General features: G+C 38.2%; 1 protein-coding gene across 1 annotated transcript in view; it reads left to right on the top strand.

Moving 5' to 3' along the window:
- LOC124776916 (phenoloxidase 1-like) overlaps positions 1-18799 on the top strand; it is a 270095-nt gene that overhangs the window by 186574 nt on the left and 64722 nt on the right. The window contains exon 12 of the mRNA XM_047252128.1: positions 10972-11100. Coding sequence (XP_047108084.1) covers positions 10972-11100 — 129 coding nt within the window. The remainder of the gene's footprint in view (positions 1-10971; positions 11101-18799) is intronic.

The raw sequence follows: 18799 nt of genomic DNA, 5'->3' as shown, positions 1-18799 counted from the left end.
ACAGGATCGCAATACACACTGTCAGGATTAAATGGTGTATTTCTTATTTCAGACACTTTATAATAGATCCAAGAATTCTTTCATAACATGGGATCAATTGCAACTACTAAGCTGTACTCAGTCTACAGCCTCTGGCATTGTAAATGTTACAGATTTCATGTTTTGGGTACATTAATCTCATAAAGTGCCTTAATGCTATGAGTAAAACATGTTAACTCTTCTAGTGTTGTTGAGTAAAACATTTAACTCCTCTAGTGTTATGAGCCTCATCGTATGTTCACATTGATTGTACGCAACCTGTGGGCTGACAAACTTTTGAAGCACTTCCTGTGCATATTCATCAGTGTAGTCTGGAATTAGACTGGATACTATCCATATAAATCCTTAATTTTATCTAATTCCAACCCTGAGCATGTTCTTCATAGCAACTTAGGCTTTACTTCCAAGTCCCCATCCTCTATTGTACTTTGAGCTGTATCATCTTGTGTTATAGTAGCAGGGTGGAAGGGGAGGGGGGTGGTGGAGTGAGAATGACAGTTAGAGTTCAGGGCAGGGACAGTGATTATAGAAAAGTAACTGGGAGGAGATGGTTGTGGGGAATTGGAACTGTGTGTGTGTGTGTGTGTGTGTGTGTGTGTGTGTGTGTGTGTGAGTGAAAAAGGGGGGGGGGGCACTTGGGAGTTATGAACTATCGTCACATGTGTATATTTTTATTGTACTTGGAGTAGTCTATTAACTTAAAAAGTGTGTGGTCTGCATTGTTGGTGTGCATTATTGAGAGCAAGTCTGTTTCTGCAATATCTGATTCCACATGAAACAGAATGAGTAGAGGTCATTTCTTTTTAGAGGGTTCACATTTTAGAACCTTATTTACCTTGAAATTTTGCAAAAGTCCATAATGCAGGATAATTATCACATTTTGATCACTGTAGTAGAAAACTCACCTACTGTGCTCCTGATAGCTGGGCCAGGCAAAGGGAACTATGACAAAGCCTTCTGGAAATGTTATTTGAAATGGGAAAAAGATGAAATGACTGCTTTCTCTTGCAACCTTTACAGATATGTGTTATATGGCTGGTTCATGAATGACTTGAAGAATGCATCTTCCTCACCTGTTCCAATCAATGGAGTGGCAGTGAGAATTTGGATTGTGGAGGGACACATGCTGGGGCAATCCTTGCAGTTCTGTGAACTGCTCTGTCTAGGTGGCTTAGTGGGTAATGCACGGGCCTAGAAAGCAGGAGGCTTGGGTTCAATTCCCAGCCTTGGTGCAAATTTTGGATCATCAATTCTGTATAAATACATAAAATCGTAACTGTATGAGACCAGCTAAGTCTCTGTAACTGTGCCATTTCAAGGTATTAGTACCTGCTTCTGGGCTTCAGTCTGTGCCCCCTATTTACAATTGCTGCTGAGGTGCTATTCCAGAACATGAAGACCCTCAGTAATTCTGTTTGTGTGTAATAGGGAATCTGAATCGAGGAGGGAGGTGTGCCAAGGTAGCCTGGGCAGTTGTGTGAACCACTGTGTCAAGGTGACTTAGTGGCTAATGCCTAGTAAGCAGGAGACCCGAGTTTGATTACTGGCCTTAGTGCTTCAGTATATATACATAAAGTTATATCTGTATGAGTTCAGTAAAGTCTCAGTAAATGTTTTATTTGTTCGATGAAGCCAGAATGGCTAATGATTGTGACTACACCATCACATATATTGGCGTGATATGTATAATGCAACATGTTTCTACTCCGATATGAAGATGGTCATTACCAACCAAAATTAATTGCCTGATTACAAATAAACATTTGGTCCAAGACTGGAATTATAATAAAGCAAAATTGTAAATACTCATGAAATTTAAAACATTCCAAATGTACAGATTGTTCTATAAAATTTCGGGAGAACTGCTGGATGTCTGTAACTTGCTGGTACAATACTTCAGCATAGAGTCTTCTGGGCATCTTTAGGTGAATACTGATGAGTACTATGCTAAGCCTCCCTGTTTAAGTCCCACTGGCACATACATGGTATTCCTAGTTGGCATTGCACATACATTGGTTGAGCTCATGTGCTTCTGCTATAAGTCTATGCACTGCTTTGTGTGCACTCCATGGTAAAAGCTCACCTCTTCAAAATCAAAATGATTGTCTCTGTGTGGTAAGGTAGTGAGATGTCATTGATTATGCATAGCATGATTTTTTTCTATAATCAGGTACCATGCAGATTTCTACTGAAAACCATTATCTCGATGCATAAGGGGTTCAATCAGTCATATTACAACTGATTCATTGGTGATTGAGCTCCAGAAGTTTGATGTGTAGACCACAATTTGTGTTTTATTATATTTAATTAAACAATCAGTAGAAATACAATGTTCAGTGATAACATACTTATTTGCTTGCAGGAGGCAGGTATGCAACTGATGTTCTATAAAGTGATCCTGCACAGTGCACATTATTTGCCCTATATAAGATTTAGTGCATTCACAACAGAATCCTTTAAACACCTGCTCTGCACAACTCTAAATCATTTAAGAAATTTAAAAAGTGCTGATATTCTAAAAGGAGGCTGAAAGATTACTTTTACTTTATGTCTTCTTAATATTCTGCCTATTGCAGGTGAAACATTTCCAATATGTGGTAGACAAGCAGTCATTTTGAAGACCTCATCCTCTTACTTGTGTAGCATTGGCCCCCATCTGGTTGACTGCACTTTCAAAGATGTACCACCAGTTATGGAGCCACTTTTCCCACAGTTGCCACCATAGCATGAGGGCACTGTCATGAATGATTACACAACTGCCAATGAAGTGCAAACATCGCCTCTCCGAGGCTCCAGCAGCTGGTATATTTAAGTTCAAACATTCATGTACTGAGCCCATTTTGTGTGTTTGCCAGTTGAATAATGTCTACAAAGTTTCATATTGGCTAGGGCTTCACATCTTCTGAATAGACATTTTAGTGAAGAATGACAGAGTTATAAATCTATATTGTGAAAAGGAAAGTTGCTACTCACCATATAGCAGAGATGCTGAGTCGTAGGTGGGCACAACTAAAAGACTCTCACAATTAAAGCTTTCAGCCATTAAGGCCTTCGTCAGTAACAGACGACAGAAACACACACACACACACACACACACACACACACACACACTCACGCAAATGTAACTGCATTTGCCTGAGACTGCAGTTGTATGGGCGAGTTGTGTTCACATGTGTGTGTGTGTGTGTGTGTGTGTGTGTGTGTGTGTGTGTGTGTGTGTGTCATCTATTGTTGATGAAGGCCTTAATGGCTGAAAGCTCTAATTGTGAGAGTCTTTTTGTTGTGCCTATCTATGACTCAGCATCTCCGCTATATTGTGAGTGTGTGTGTGTGTGTGTGTGTGTGTGTGTGTGTGTGTGTGTGTGTGTGTGTATGTGTGTCTGTCATCTATTGTTGATGAAGGCCTTAATGGCTGAAAGCTCTAATTGTGAGAGTCTTTTTGTTGTGCCTATCTATGACTCAGCATCTCCGCTATATTGTGAGTAGCAACTTTCCTTTTCATAATATTGTTACATTCCATCCTGGATTTTCCATTGTTAGATTTATAAATCTTTTGTGACAGTATGTATTTCTACATTCATATCTACTGTTAGCCACTGCCACTGCCACTACAATAACAAAGTCAAGTATTATTTTTACTGTTTGTTATTAGATGCAGAATAAATTAATTTCTGAATTCACTGTTCATTAATAGCATTTGTTCCTCAGTCTAGTATCCACTAAAGAACCACACAGCACGCAAGGAAGATTTGACATTTGTATTTCTGTAGTGCACTCTGTACTCATTGAGATAAATATCCATTGTCCAGGAACACAGGTTATAGGTTTTCCACTTCTGTTTGCAGGGTATTGGCATCTGAGATGGTATGGGCTTGGCGGATCAAGATCTTTAGAATGTCCATCATTTGTGTAGGATGGTGGCAACTAGTAGATTGTAAATAAGAATCAGCTTGAAACACTGAATGCCCAATTGTGCCAACGTTTTATGTTGTACCAAGGCATCTACAAATGGCAAGCAACTATCTTTCTCTGTCTCCATAGTAAATTTAATTTTTTGATATATGGAGTCCAGATGCTGAAGGAGTTCAGATGCCTAAGGAACTCTTGGAGACTGTCCAAATTATGAGGCCAAACTATAGAAGTCTCAGAAATATAATGCTAAAATACTGTTGTTTTTAAAATGGTTGAGGCAAGTGCTTGCTTCTCAATTCTTCCATAAAATGATTGGCCTCCAGGGGACACTATAGTGACATTGTCAGGTTGTTCAAAAAAACTCTTTGTTGAAAAAAATGTATGCTGAGGAGGGAGTATTCTCAAACAATGCTCTAAAGTCAGCCCCAGACGTATTGCCAATGAGATGTAATGATTCCATCACAGGCACATTTGTAAAAAGTGAAACAGTGTCAAAACTGATCAAATTGCGGCTTTCAAGCTTAAGTGAGTGGAGTCTGCTGATAAAATCAGTCGAATTTCTTATATGATGTGGACACTTGCCTCCAATGGGTTTGAGTAAAGATATCAGGTATTTGACTGCGTCATAGGTGGGTGCTACAATATCTATTAAAGATGACTTACAGCTGCAGAAAGCAGGTGTTTACAGAATTCTGCTCTGCATAATCAGAACCATCTTGAGATCTTACCATCCAAAACCAGTTATTTTGATATCAAAGTGGAAAGGTGTCACCACAGAGTGCACAGGCTCACAGCAGAAGAGCATGTGCTCAAGTGATGCAAGTGTAGTTCCAACTAGGAACACCAGTATTCAGCTGAAGATGGCCAGAAGATTCTATCAATAAATATCGTATCAGAAATTTACAGACATCCAGCAGTTATCCCAAAATTTTATAGAACAATGTAGATACTCATCTTGACTTTCTTGTATGATTGATGCCTCAGTTCACCAACCAATAATCTGTTAGGTGATGATTCATGAGAGACCAAAGTCTGATGTGTTTCTCTGAAGACACTTCGTTGTCAAGAAATAAATTGTTGTGACAAATCTCATTATCATCATATAATAGCCTGAATGAAATTGGTTACTTTGGAAATAAACTCTGGCTTTCAGTTTGAAATATTTGTATTCTTTTTCAGTCTTGTTGATTAACAGAAATTTTATATGAGGCAAGTCACAGCCATGACTCACCAAGTCAGTCCTGTGTCAGCATGCACCAATGACTCCTCAAAACTCTTACAAAACATGCAGTATACAAAGACAGCATGACTCAGTGGTGCAATGAGTCAAAGATGAGTGTTTACAGAAAGCTCAATTTCACGTTTACTGGAATATTAATATTCAAGACTTAAACAAATTTTGTAGTAATAATCCAAATAAATAAATTTGGGGATAATTTTGCAATGTACTTTTGGCATTTAGATAATGTTAAATGCTCAAATATCTATGAGTTACTGATGATAGAAGGGGATGCAACTTCATGGGGTAATAAACATTTTCATGAGCAATACGGTAGTGCAAGAAATGGATTTTCAAAATATAATCAAAAAATATAATATGATGAATGAAATTTCAAAGAATAGTCGCCAAACATCATAATGATCCCAGAAATTCCCACAAAGAAAATATGTTTTGCATTTACAAATAAACATTCTCAGAATTTGAGTGGTATTGAATAGAGCATTTAACACAGATTTATTGTCATGAACAGGCATCATAAAAGTAATGGTTCATTTCAAGGCATATAGACATAATGGAATATATAAAGAAGGTTTATCCAACTTGAATTACCAGTTCATCCTGCAAGAACCACAAAGGTGTAGGTTCATTTTGAGGTATATAGACTTAATGGGATATATAAACAAGTTTTATGCAGCTTGAATTGCCAGTTAATACTTCATGAATTCATCTACTGAGTAACAGCATTTCTGTATGCATACCTCTTTTATTTTCTACAAACAAAACTAGTGGGGAGCTGATATTAATGGCAAATCTTACACATAGAACATAAATGGGCTTGAACCAAGTATGCAGCTTTGTGGGACGCCTTGAACTATTGTTTTCCAGTGATGTTTTTGTTTATGAAATAAATATGTATGACATAAATGTGTGTGACATAACACCCAATTAACAAACTAGTTCTATAGGCAGTGACATTGGGAACATACAGTATGGAATAAGACTGTAGAGAAAAAGATAAGCATTTTCATTAATGTGCTGATAGGCATCACTTGCGTAATCTGCCACATTATTTTGGTGAAAAAACATATTGGTGCTGGTCTATAACACCACAACAAGTATCAAGATTGTGCTCCACAATGATTAGGTCCACATTTGGCTGAGAAATGTGATGGTGGGCCTGCACATAATATCACAAAACTTCTCAAAAGTCGCAGTCATCAGCCCAGTATTATAAACAGTATATACTGCTGATTCTTCAATTGACTGCTAAACTTTTACAATGCAGAAAGTTCCATATTTATACAGTCTTTTGGACACCTGATGTAGACTAGATCATCTTCCCACATTACTTGATGGTTGGCTAATAAAACGGGGCTAGCAGTATTACTTCACAAATAACAGATGTCATTGTTTACACACAATGTGTGAAGTATGTTGTGCCATGATTAAAATGAGAGACCACAGTATTGTTGTTGTGGTAATTTTATGACTACACATCCTTCATTTTACAGGTCCTTGATGCCCCAGGTTGTGTTCTATCAACTGATACCTTCTTTTAGTCGGGTTGTACCACCGATTTCTTTTTTTTTTCCTCAATTTTATTCAGTGCTGCCTTATCACTTATTCAGTCTACATATCTAATTTTCATTAGTCTTGTGTAGCACCGTATTTCAAACGTTTCTGTTTCTTGATTGTCTGAATTGCTTATTTCCCTGCTTCACTTCAGTTTTTCCCACTATAATATAAAAAAAATCTGTGTATTTTGCCCAACAATGTGTTGTTTTAATCTATTATTAGCTCCTATGTGCTATGTGGGAACTATCTGTAGTAACACAAACTTGTATTCATCATATAAGCTAGTAATGTAATGTGGTAGTTCTTGTGTGTTATTATACCAACTTCCAACAAAAGAAACCACAGAAAAAGGGTCCACTGATAACATTATCTCACTGATGAATATACAGGAACCTATTGTCCAATTACTTGTGGCTCTTTGTTCACTTGCAACTAGTACTTTCACCAAGTCAGTGCACCATCCTGTCACACTCAGATTGTATAACTGTTTAAGGAACAGTCCATGAATATGGGAGTGCTAATGTGATCTTATGAATAAACTGATGGTAGTCCAACTGAGCACATATGATGACAAGGGCATGAGAAGCAGGTCTTTTTTATGGCAAATCCAAGCAACATGTTCCATTGCCTTACAAATGCCTCCATCAGTTTAAAATCTTCTGTACCACACACTTACAAGACTGATTCTGACACACCAAAACATATAGTTGCTAGATGCTATTATAAAATAAAATGATGAGGGCAAGTTAATTTCAAAAACTTAACAATTCTTTATCTAAACATGCAATCAACATAATATAAAATAAAGCTATTTAAATTTGAACTGCAATCTTTGGACTGCATTTTGGTATGTATCACTGAGCACTGGTGTAGAGACACGGAAATCAACACAAAATATTATGATTCTGTTAATGGACAGACTCATAATGTAAGACATCTTTAATGAGTAGAGGTTCATGCATCTATGTCAAAAAAGGGGATTACCAAAAGTTGTGATTCCAGATATCTACTTTGACCATGTACAATATGGTGATGACGATGCCACTCATAACAGATTTGAACAAACATAAATCAAATATGAATATTTAACTTCAGCAACAAACTGAAACTAATGGAATGACCTCAAGAAGTGGGGAGTTTGGGGCAGAAAAAGCTAAATATATGCCAATAGAAATAATGACACCATTCAAGAGCAAATATTAACCCAAAAATCAAGCCTTCAAAATTCGCAAAATTTAACATAAAACAATATAAAAACAAAGAACATTTGAAATTTCACTTGACATTTGTAACTCAATCAACATGCTGGAAACCCAGACACAAATCAAAAACCTACTACCCTAAATGTCAATTGACCTCTTTGCCATTTGAAATGAAACACAAAGTACCAAAAACCAACGTAGTGAAAATATCAAATCCATTATCCAAATCTTCACTTACCCTATATACCTAACACACAAACTAAAATCCACTCATATAACTGACATCAAATATGTAACCCAACCTTTGATAGTAAACCAACATTCGTGATACCTAACAAACACAATCCAAGACTGTCACCAAACACTAACAGAAAACCCCCAAAATTCATGAAAATTTGCATCATCATCAATTTTGATACACACAAACAACTATAAATATAAACATATCTAAAAACAAAGATGATGGGACTTACCAAACAAAAGCGCTGGCAGGTCGATAGACACACAAACAAACACAAACATACACACAAAATTCAAGCTTTCACAACAAACGGTTGCTTCATCAGGAAAGAGGGAAGGAGAGGGAAAGACGAAAGGATGTGGGTTTTAAGGGAGAGGGTAAGGAGTCATTCCAATCTCGGGAGCGGAAAATACTTACCTTAGGGGGAAAAAAGGACAGGTATACACTCGCACACACACACATATCCATCTGCACATACACAGACACAAGCAGAATGCTACTGTATTTATTTAAGAATACTTATTAACAAGAAGATCAATACAGCCTACATCAAACTGTACACTATGAATACATGTGCTGAACAGGACTCATTGATTGCTGTGCCTGAAACATACACTCCTGGAAATTGAAATAAGAACACCGTGAATTCATTGTCCCAGGAAGGGGAAACTTTATTGACACATTCCTGGGGTCAGATACATCACATGATCACACTGACAGAACCACAGGCACATAGACACAGGCAACAGAGCATGCACAATGTCGGCACTAGTACAGTGTATATCCACCTTTCGCAGCAATGCAGGCTGCTATTCTCCCATGGAGACGATCGTAGAGATGCTGGATGTAGTCCTGTGGAATGGCTTGCCATGCCATTTCCACCTGGCGCCTCAGTTGGACCAGCATTCATGCTGGACGTTCAGACCGCGAGAGACGACGCTTCATCCAGTCCCAAACATGCTCAATGGGGGACAGATCCGGAGATCTTGCTGGCCAGGGTAGTTGATTTACACCTTCTAGAGCACGTTGGGTGGCACGGGATACATGGGGACGTGCATTGTCCTGTTGGAACAGCAAGTTCCCTTGCCGGTCTAGGAATGGTAGAACGATGGGTTCGATGATGGTTTGGATGTACCGTGCACTATTCAGTGTCCCCTCGACGATCACCAGTGGTGTACGGCCAGTGTAGGAGATCGCTCCCCACACCATGATGCCGGGTGTTGGCCCTGTGTGCCTCGGTCGTATGCAGTCCTGATTGTGGCGCTCACCTGCACGGCGCCAAACACGCATACGACCATCATTGGCACCAAGGCAGAAGCGACTCTCATCGCTGAAGACGACACGTCTCCATTCGTCCCTCCATTCACGCCTGTCGCGACACCACTGGAGGCGGGCTGCACGATGTTGGGGCGTGAGCGGAAGACGGCCTAACGGTGTGCGGGACCGTAGCCCAGCTTCATGGAGACGGTTGCGAATGGTCCTCGCCGATACCCCAGGAGCAACAGTGTCCCTAATTTGCTGGGAAGTGGCGGTGCGGTCCCCTACGGCACTGCGTAGGATCCTACGGTCTTGGCGTGCATCCGTGCGTCACTGCGGTCCGGTCCCAGGTCGACGGGCACGTGCACCTTCCGCCGACCACTGGCGACAACATCGATGTACTGTGGAGACCTCACGCCCCACATGTTGAGCAATTCGGCGGTACGTCCACCCGGCCTCCCGCATGCCCACTATACGCCCTCGCTCAAAGTCCGTCAACTGCACATACGGTTCACGTCCACGCTGTCGCGGCATGCTACCAGTGTTAAAGACTGCGATGGAGCTCCGTATGCCACGGCAAACTGGCTGACACTGACGGCGGCGGTGCACAAATGCTGCGCAGCTAGCGCCATTCGACGGCCAACACCGCGGTTCCTGGTGTGTCCGCTGCGCCGTGCGTGTGATCATTGCTTGTACAGCCCTCTCGCAGTGTCCGGAGCAAGTATGGTGGGTCTGACACACCGGTGTCAATGTGTTCTTTTTTCCATTTCCAGGAGTGTATATACACTTACTGTTGAGTACTCTCTTGGCACTGACAGTACTCTCAATATAAATGTCCCACATTCCAACACCAGTCAATCTTTTCCCTTCTCCACATGCAAATTAAATGAGAAGATGACCTAATACATGGTACAGTGATTAGTGCCTCTGCCATGCATTTTACAATGGCTTGCTGCATATGGATGTAGATGCAGATAGTGTGCTGCACATGATGTGTTTAATGTCTTCTACTCTGTAGATGATATGAATGCTACACATATCAGCTACAGCTGACTTAAACTGTTACAACGTAAATATGGCCAACAAAATTTTTTTTCAAACTATTGAGATTATGTTTTGACACAGAAAGTGTCCAGTAGCAGCTCTTGCTTGGTCTGCAACAAAAAGAATTCAATCTAAGCAAGTTATTAGTAAGAGGTAAGTTTGATTTGCACTTGGAATGAGATCTCCTTGAGTGAAAGGAATTAACTGTGTGTGATACAATTGTGTATTTTAAATGGTGTTTCATACTATATGAGCTATCTCATCATGACAGAATTCAGATTTCATAAGTCTTATTGACGCCAATAGCAAATGGCATCACATTCTTCATAGCTTCATTTCTTTTAGTTTCAACATTTTTTTTAATTCACCACCAAAGAAGTGTCAAGTCTTGGAGTAATGTTACTGTTTTAATTCCTTATTCATTCATTTGTATTGTACATTATACACAGTACATTCAGTTATGTAGTTCTGTTTTTCAGGAAGGAATTGGCGTAATGGGAGATACAGCAGTGTCAATGAGAGATCCAGTTTTCTATAGATGGCACAAATACCTTGATGATATCTTCCAAGAACTTCAAAACATGTTTGCAAGGTATACAGTTCAACAGGTAATAATTAGTGTTTGTTGGAACTCTGTATGCAGTAGGTGAATTTCACTTATGTGTAATTAGCTTAATGGTAGTTGCTTTGTTGGGAAATACCACATATGCCACCTCAGAGAGGGAAACAGTTCAGTCTGGCACCTGGGCAGGATTTGTTGCCAGCTATTTCCAATTGTAATAGGAGAGAAATGTGTGAGCAGCCATTCCACCAATAATAAGTTCTAAACTACTGAGTACAGATTCCCACACAAATACCTGTATTAACCATAGTGCATTACTCAGATGTGGGAGTACATGAACATCACCTCTTGACACTCAAAGCATGGAAAAGGTCTTCTCGCTTGATGTTTGGTTCATGTTGGCATGTTGGTACAATATTGATGGCAAGATGTTAGTGAACTGGAAAGCACATGAAGCCAGTTGTCTTCTGTTTTGGGATCTTTGGCTGATGATTGTGTTATGATTTTTCTGATGTTTCATGAATAGTTAGATTCACACTCCATTCCTGTGGATGAAGGCTGAGTCTTTGTTTTTGTCAGTCACTTATGCTGACAAAATGATCAGAAAAATCACTAAACAAATACTGTCCAAAGATCCCAAGATGAAAGCCAACAGGCAATATAGCTACAAGCAGCAATGATACCCTCAACAGTTTTGTAGCACATGAAGTGTATAATAGTTGAGGCACAGTATAGATCAATTCAGTATCTAATCTGGTCACTACTCAAAAGCTGAGTGAATTGATACTTGGTATTGGGATCTTCACTTGAAGTTTCCATGTTCTGTCCCAGCAAATAATGCTCATAACAGAAATAACAATGTTCAATATACTGTCTGTGATACTTATACCTATACAATACTATAAGAGTTCACCTATATTCTTATGTTAAGCAGTGACTACAAAGTTTGTTGACAAGTAATAATTAAAGGCACATCTGAAATATGCAAATGTCCAAAACCAATAGATTGTGGAGCAAGTTAAATAACAATAGAACTCAATCTGCTTTGTTAATGACTGCAGTGTTTCTAAAAGACTAATAAGCTACCTGATTTATTACAGGATAATAATAAAATGTAACCATATGAAATACATGACTTAAACATATGTTTATTTAAAAAAAAATTGTAGCACATATGGAAGCTTAGGTGATGGAGTATCCGAAATACACTTCAACTCTTGCTTGATTTAGTCTTTATCAAAATATGAACAGGGTTGCCACAGGTTCGGGAAATCAGGGAGTATTCGGGGAATTTGAAACATGTGAGGGAAATTAGGAAAATATCAGGGAAATTTGAAAAAAAAAAACACTGGAAAAATCTCATCTTTTGTCTCAGTAGGTGGTTTGTTTACTGAACTGTCACACATCATCACTGGCTCGGAGCAGCTGAGTACGTGTACTACTTCCCTACTCCCTCAGTCCTACTGCTTCTTCCCTTCCTACCACTCCCCTCAGCCTGCAGTCAGTGCTGCTACCACTTCTTGCAGCTGGCTTAGCAGCTGCCAATGAGAGGTAGGGGGGCATGAGGAGTGATTTGTTTGGATCTGATTCTCAGACTGTAGGCACAGTGGCCTGAGACAGCAGTCATGTGCATGAGTTATGTCTGTGTGGTTGTGTGAATGTATGTGTGCTCTCATTTTCTGACAAAAGGTATCGCTGAAAATTTAGTTTTGAGAGTGTGATTGTCTTTTCTACATGTCTGTCTGTGGGTCTTTATGGTGAGTTGCTATGTATCCTCATTCTTATTGATTCTCTGAGTATTTGAACAAGTTATCTGTTGTGTGGATTAATCACTGTGGTTTCATGTCATCAACAAGCTGTCTCTGACTTGTGACAACTGGCTGGACAAAGGAATGGATTTCCACGATGGGCCAAAGTTGGAGGCCATTTCTGTGGGTATTTGTAACAGATTGGGCCTGCCAATCTGAAGCACATTAAGTTCCCACTAATGTGCAGGCCCTTGCCATCGGATCTAGTGTCACCAATCTGCCTGTAGGCTGGGTCTATTTATGTGTGTCATAATGCAGCGGATTATCATGGTTTATCCATGGACCCAGGAATGTGGTGCTCCTCAGCAGGCCAGAGACAATGGATGATGGATTTCAAGAACTGTTACTGTCTCAGCGCACGTGTGTTGTACAGTGTGGTGTTTTATATGTACTTTATTTGTTCTAGTGCATTTTGACACTTCAAAAGTAGTTTATATGTTAAAAAGTATGAATGATAAGAAGAAGAAAATTATGGCAGTTTGAATGCTATGTACTCATATATTTCTCAAAAGAAAAATCACACAGTACATATAAAATAATAGATATAACACAGTGGGTAATAACTGCCAATAAGGAACATAATAGAACCAACATTTTGTTGACAGTCATCTACAGTGTTGGTTTACACAATTCTTCCACACCTTGTAGACTTCTTTCAAGAGACAGACTTTGTTTCTGAAGTTGGTTCTGAAATCAGTGAAGGTATTTGAAACACATTTTGCAACGCCAGGAAAATGCATATTGTTGTCACCAAATGTGTTTCATTTTATTGAAATAAAATAACATCAGTGATCTTAATGAAACACATATACTGTTTGGTGTGCTTTCTACATCTAAAAATAGTTCATTACAAAAGATGTTGATGTTAGTACTAAAGATTTTTGCTCACATAAGGAAACACCATCTGCTTGCGAGTTTTTTTTTAGATATTTCTGCATTTGCACTGATGTTTCTCATACCGTAACTGCAAAGACATTGTCAACTTACATCTTAATTACCCCTGAAATCTCAAAATTTTGTCAGGGAAAAATGCTAAAGCTCGTCTGGAAAACAGGGAAATATCAGAGAATTGCGCTTGCGAAACTTGTGGCAACCCTGATAAAATGCTTAAATTGTATTGTAATTCACAATTTTAAAACAAATGCGATTTGTGGTTTTATTATCACAATAATTCCCTTTAGATTTTTACATGATTATTATATTATAGAAAACTTAAAAAGGCATGTCAAAACACACTTCAGTTGTATATCTGCTGAATGTGTTTTCAAAATAAACAAAATTGATCAGATTACCTGTACAGATAAATGCAAACATTATAAGTTGTAATTCGATAAATAATGTCTAGAAGAAACAATAGAATTTGTTCATGAAAATCATTGACATCTGATCTGTTTTTATTGTGACTTTTTTGTATTTATTGTCTGAATAATTAGGTGAAAATATAACTACTAAATTGTTACTTCAGGGTGACAGCCATTTTAAATATTTAAGGTTCCACAGGGCTCACATGCATGCACAAATCTGAAATTATGGTTAAACAGTGTCCTCTTCTTATTATGGCTGCTTGGAATGTGGCTGTTAGCTGCTTAATCAATGAATAGCAAGTATCCAGAATCTGCCTATAAAAATTTTTCTGGTGCTCCCAAGCTGCTAGAGTCACACATGTGCATAGCCATCTGAGCTTTTATGGGGGTAATATCCATGTAACCCTTGTTTACTGTTTGTGGTATTTTATTTTTGAAGCTGTTCCTGTAACCATGTATGCAGTATTTTCCCATGCTGCTGTACTGGTGTATTTTATGAAGGCCTTGAACAGAAAAATATTACAAGTCTATGTACATTTCAAATCACTATTATTAATATAAATGCAAAGATTTGGGAATTAGTATGATGCAATAACATAAAAATTACTTTCATTGCTTATCAGGAGCAGCACTTTGAATCAATTTGACTCCATCATTGGCAGGATGTGCTAAGTAGATGATAAAACAGAAATTCCTCAGAGGAAGAAACTATATCCAGAAACCAATTTCTGTTGAATATGTGAGTGTATTTCATTTAGAAAACCCCAAATGAAGGTACTTCATCATAATATATAACTAGTAATATTGTTTTAGATTAAAACATTCAAAGAAAATTAGTGCCTTTTGTCTCTGACAGGTTTTCTTGGTAATTGTGGGCCATGACAATACCATGTTTTTAATATTTTTGTACTAAGAGCAAAAAATATGAGGAAGGTGCAAAACATTTAAATTATCACTTGAGCACTTCTGTGTCTGAGTAAGACATACTCGTCATACCACCTGCCCATCCTATAACAAACTTTGATTTCTGACATTCTTTTCAGACCAAGTTCTGTAGGCAGTAGACATTTTAGCAGTTTCCCTGTGAAGTGGCACAAAACACTATTGCAGGCTTGAGTCTGATGTTTTTGTGGATTATTTCTTCCATAGCCTCCTTTACATTAGCTTTATGCAGTCATTATTTTTACTAAAATGACATATGTAGACATCAAAACCCATAATTTTGATGTAACTTTTAGTGGTATTGAAATATATACGCCTCAATTTTAGGAAAATGAAGAACATTGGGACTAAGATTTTATTAACCTGTCTTAAATTTAGAATGTAGAGAGATTCTTCAGACATATTACTCCCACTGGGCAGTGACGATAAAATTTGACTTACAGCAGAATGCGCAGCATTTAAGCCACCATTCTTCCTTCAACACATACGTGATTGAGGAATTACCTAAAATATCTTATCACACTAGGCACGCTTTGCCATAAGCATTAGAGTGGTCTGTAGAGAATATATGCAGAGAATGTTTAAAATATGTAATATCTGACTCGTATGGAAGAGTAGCAATAACTCTTGTGCACCACCTAGCTTTCTTATTTTGCATTCCATTTTTGGATAGGATATGATAAAATAGTTGCACTGAATGCAATAAATCCATATGCCCCTGTGAGCAACATGCCACAACACTGCACATGGTCACAAGAGAGTCCAATTTGCATGATAATTCCAAGCACAGATGGGACTAGAGGCATTTGAGCAGAGCAAACACCAAGCAGTGGTTCATATGTCATCATAGTTGTGCATTTGCCTGTTTTCTGGTGCTTGAAAGTAGTTCTCTGGCAGGTACATAAACAATCCTTGTGATGCTGATGATCTATTGAGCAAATAGATGTGCATATTCTGTTGAGTAGACATGCTTTTAAAGTACTCTTGTTTCTTATGCAGTAGTAATTTTGATGTTCACTCTGTAGCTGTTAATCTACCAGTGAAACAGAAAGAATTCTGCAACTGAATTACACAGTCAACATATTTATCTCAAAATAGAATAGTGTCTGTTTGCATTATATCTGTACAGAATAGAATATGAGCCTGAAAAAATTAACAACACAGCATCTGCATTGTGGAGATCATCATTTCTCAAGATAAGTAAACCTCATTTTGAGAGCACATTACTTTTCTCACACATTTGTAGTTGTGGGACTAACATCACTTGATGTATGGTAGCAACTACAGCTGAGTGACATGTAAAGTGACTGACCCCTTTAATCAAAGAAGTAAAATGAAGCTGGTACTGGTAACCTCATACAATGATTGGCTATAAGGGATGAAGTAGAGATTCTGTTAAGTTCACTATTGTTTGTCAAAACCAAGGAATACAGGGTTTTAAAGGAAGATTATGGATCTGAACTTTATCATTGCAGTAAAGAAGGACAATCACTTCATGGGCTTCTCAATTCATTGATAACCAGGTATCAGTATACACAAGTATGAACCACAATTCACCAAGCCAAAAGTCCATTTTCATGCTTTGAGTACCAATTAACTGCACTATTTCGGGGAACTGTATTGTCAATCAGACAATTCAATAACTTTCTTTTTTAAATTGTTTTAAGATTTGTTTGGACAACTTTCCACACACATGTAGGCACTTGCCACTAGTGGAAATGAATGCATTTGGTATTCTCCCTAGGATATTGTATTGTGTTCCCTGAATGTGTCTACAGTGTATACTTTCCATATGAATGTACCATCTTTGATACAGAATTTCACTTGATATTGAAGAAACTTGAGGAAGGATATGTGATCATACAATGGCGTTCACATTACGTTCAGAATTCCTCAGACTATTAGATGTAAGTATTCAGCAGAAGAGTAGCTCCAGTCCACCTTGAATTTTATATTTTCACCAGACAGTGATGTGGAGATGGCACAGTTTAGATCTGCATGCTTAGCCCAACATTGAGGGTATCATGGGCACCGAAGCCTGTGGCATTCATTCATGTCTGTCAGATTTCTTCAAGAAGAAGAACCGTCCGGGATGTTAAACATATCTGGGTATATATTAACAAAAAATAAGCAATTCATAGAAACTTGACATGTACACTGTATTAGCAATAATTGTTGCTGCACTGCTTTGTAATATTTGTGCTTTCATCAGCTAAATATAAACCAATAAAACCTAAATAAGGTTACTACTTCTTAGTTGTACTGAAAAGCTGCTGTTTATCTTCTATTGATAGCTTAATATTTATGTGAATACATTTGTATTTTTCAAGGACAATAGTCCCCTGCATCTGTAACAATAGAGATGTTTCCAACATAGCACTGTTTATCATGCAGCTTTATAATGAACTATGCTATTTTCCTTGAAGCTAAGAGGAATTTTCAATACTTCAATCTATATACTCAGATTATTTGTAGAAATAAAGGTTTTAAATTCTCTTTTGAATTGGTGGAGACTTCCAACTTCCTGCTTCATATTTGATGGAAGCACATTGAATACCTTTGCACCAGAGTATATAGCACAACTCTCAATCCTATACAAGACGGTAAGGTCTACATGAAAATTATTATAGTGTCTTGTAAGAGGTGCAGCAGTAAAACAGACAGTTTTAAAACCTCCACCAATGATACAGATTTATTCACAGCGATATAAAATACAACACGAATTTACAATGCTCGCAATTTAAAATGTCAATCACTTGAAAATGACATCATGTAAGTGGACGCCATTTTCCTTCACATACATGTCAAATCTTTTACACAAGTTAAACATCACATTTTGAAGCAATTCAATTAACTTCATCTCAAATTTGATCCTTCAGTGCCTGGATGGTGTGTGTTGGATCACACAAGAAGATCTGAGTTTTCTAACGGCCCAAAAGGAAGAAATCACACACTGAAAGTTCAGGGGATCTTGGAGGCCAGGAAATGTTCCCTCACCTAGACAAGAGATGACCAGGAAAGATGTTGTATAGTGTATTTATGGAATTCTGCAAGGCATGGCATTTTGACCTGTCTTATTGGAAGAATGTGTTTGCAGTTACAGGAAGATTGACAAGCTGTCACACTAGGGGGTTCAGCATGTGCACATAATATTCTAAAAGATTCTATAATTCCAAATGAAAAAAATAATGTCCTATAATACCAAATGGTGATACACCACATCACACTACCACTTACTGATTGTGAAGTGCTGCTTCATAAAACATTTCAGGATTTTCTCATGACTAGCATCTAAAGTTTTGCTTGTTAACAGAGCTTGACACATCAAAATTGGCCCTATCACTCAAGATCAGATAGTTGAAAAGACCTAGATTGTCATTAATGAGCTCCAACAATTCCTGGAAAAAGTGTAGTCTCTTTAGTAGATTACCTGCATTCAGTTTTTGCACTATCTGAATTCAGTGTATATAAGCAGTATGCTCTGCTGTAGAAGGGAAAAGAATGAAAGCAGTGGAAAAATGTTCCTGGCAGAGCACAAAAAAGGCAAATATGTTCCTCTTCAAAAGACTCTGACAGAAAAGTGGGGAACCAGCTGCCTCAGTTCTCATTCCACCTTCCTCATCGAAAATTTTTTGTGCTGAAAGAGAGAAGTGGAGAGGCAATGACACTGGAAGAGAGAATCCAGCAGAGA

The sequence above is a fragment of the Schistocerca piceifrons genome, chromosome 2 (assembly GCF_021461385.2).
Source record: "Schistocerca piceifrons isolate TAMUIC-IGC-003096 chromosome 2, iqSchPice1.1, whole genome shotgun sequence".
NCBI classification, from domain to species: domain Eukaryota; kingdom Metazoa; phylum Arthropoda; class Insecta; order Orthoptera; family Acrididae; genus Schistocerca; species Schistocerca piceifrons.
This window is presented reverse-complemented; position numbering and strand designations above follow the sequence as displayed.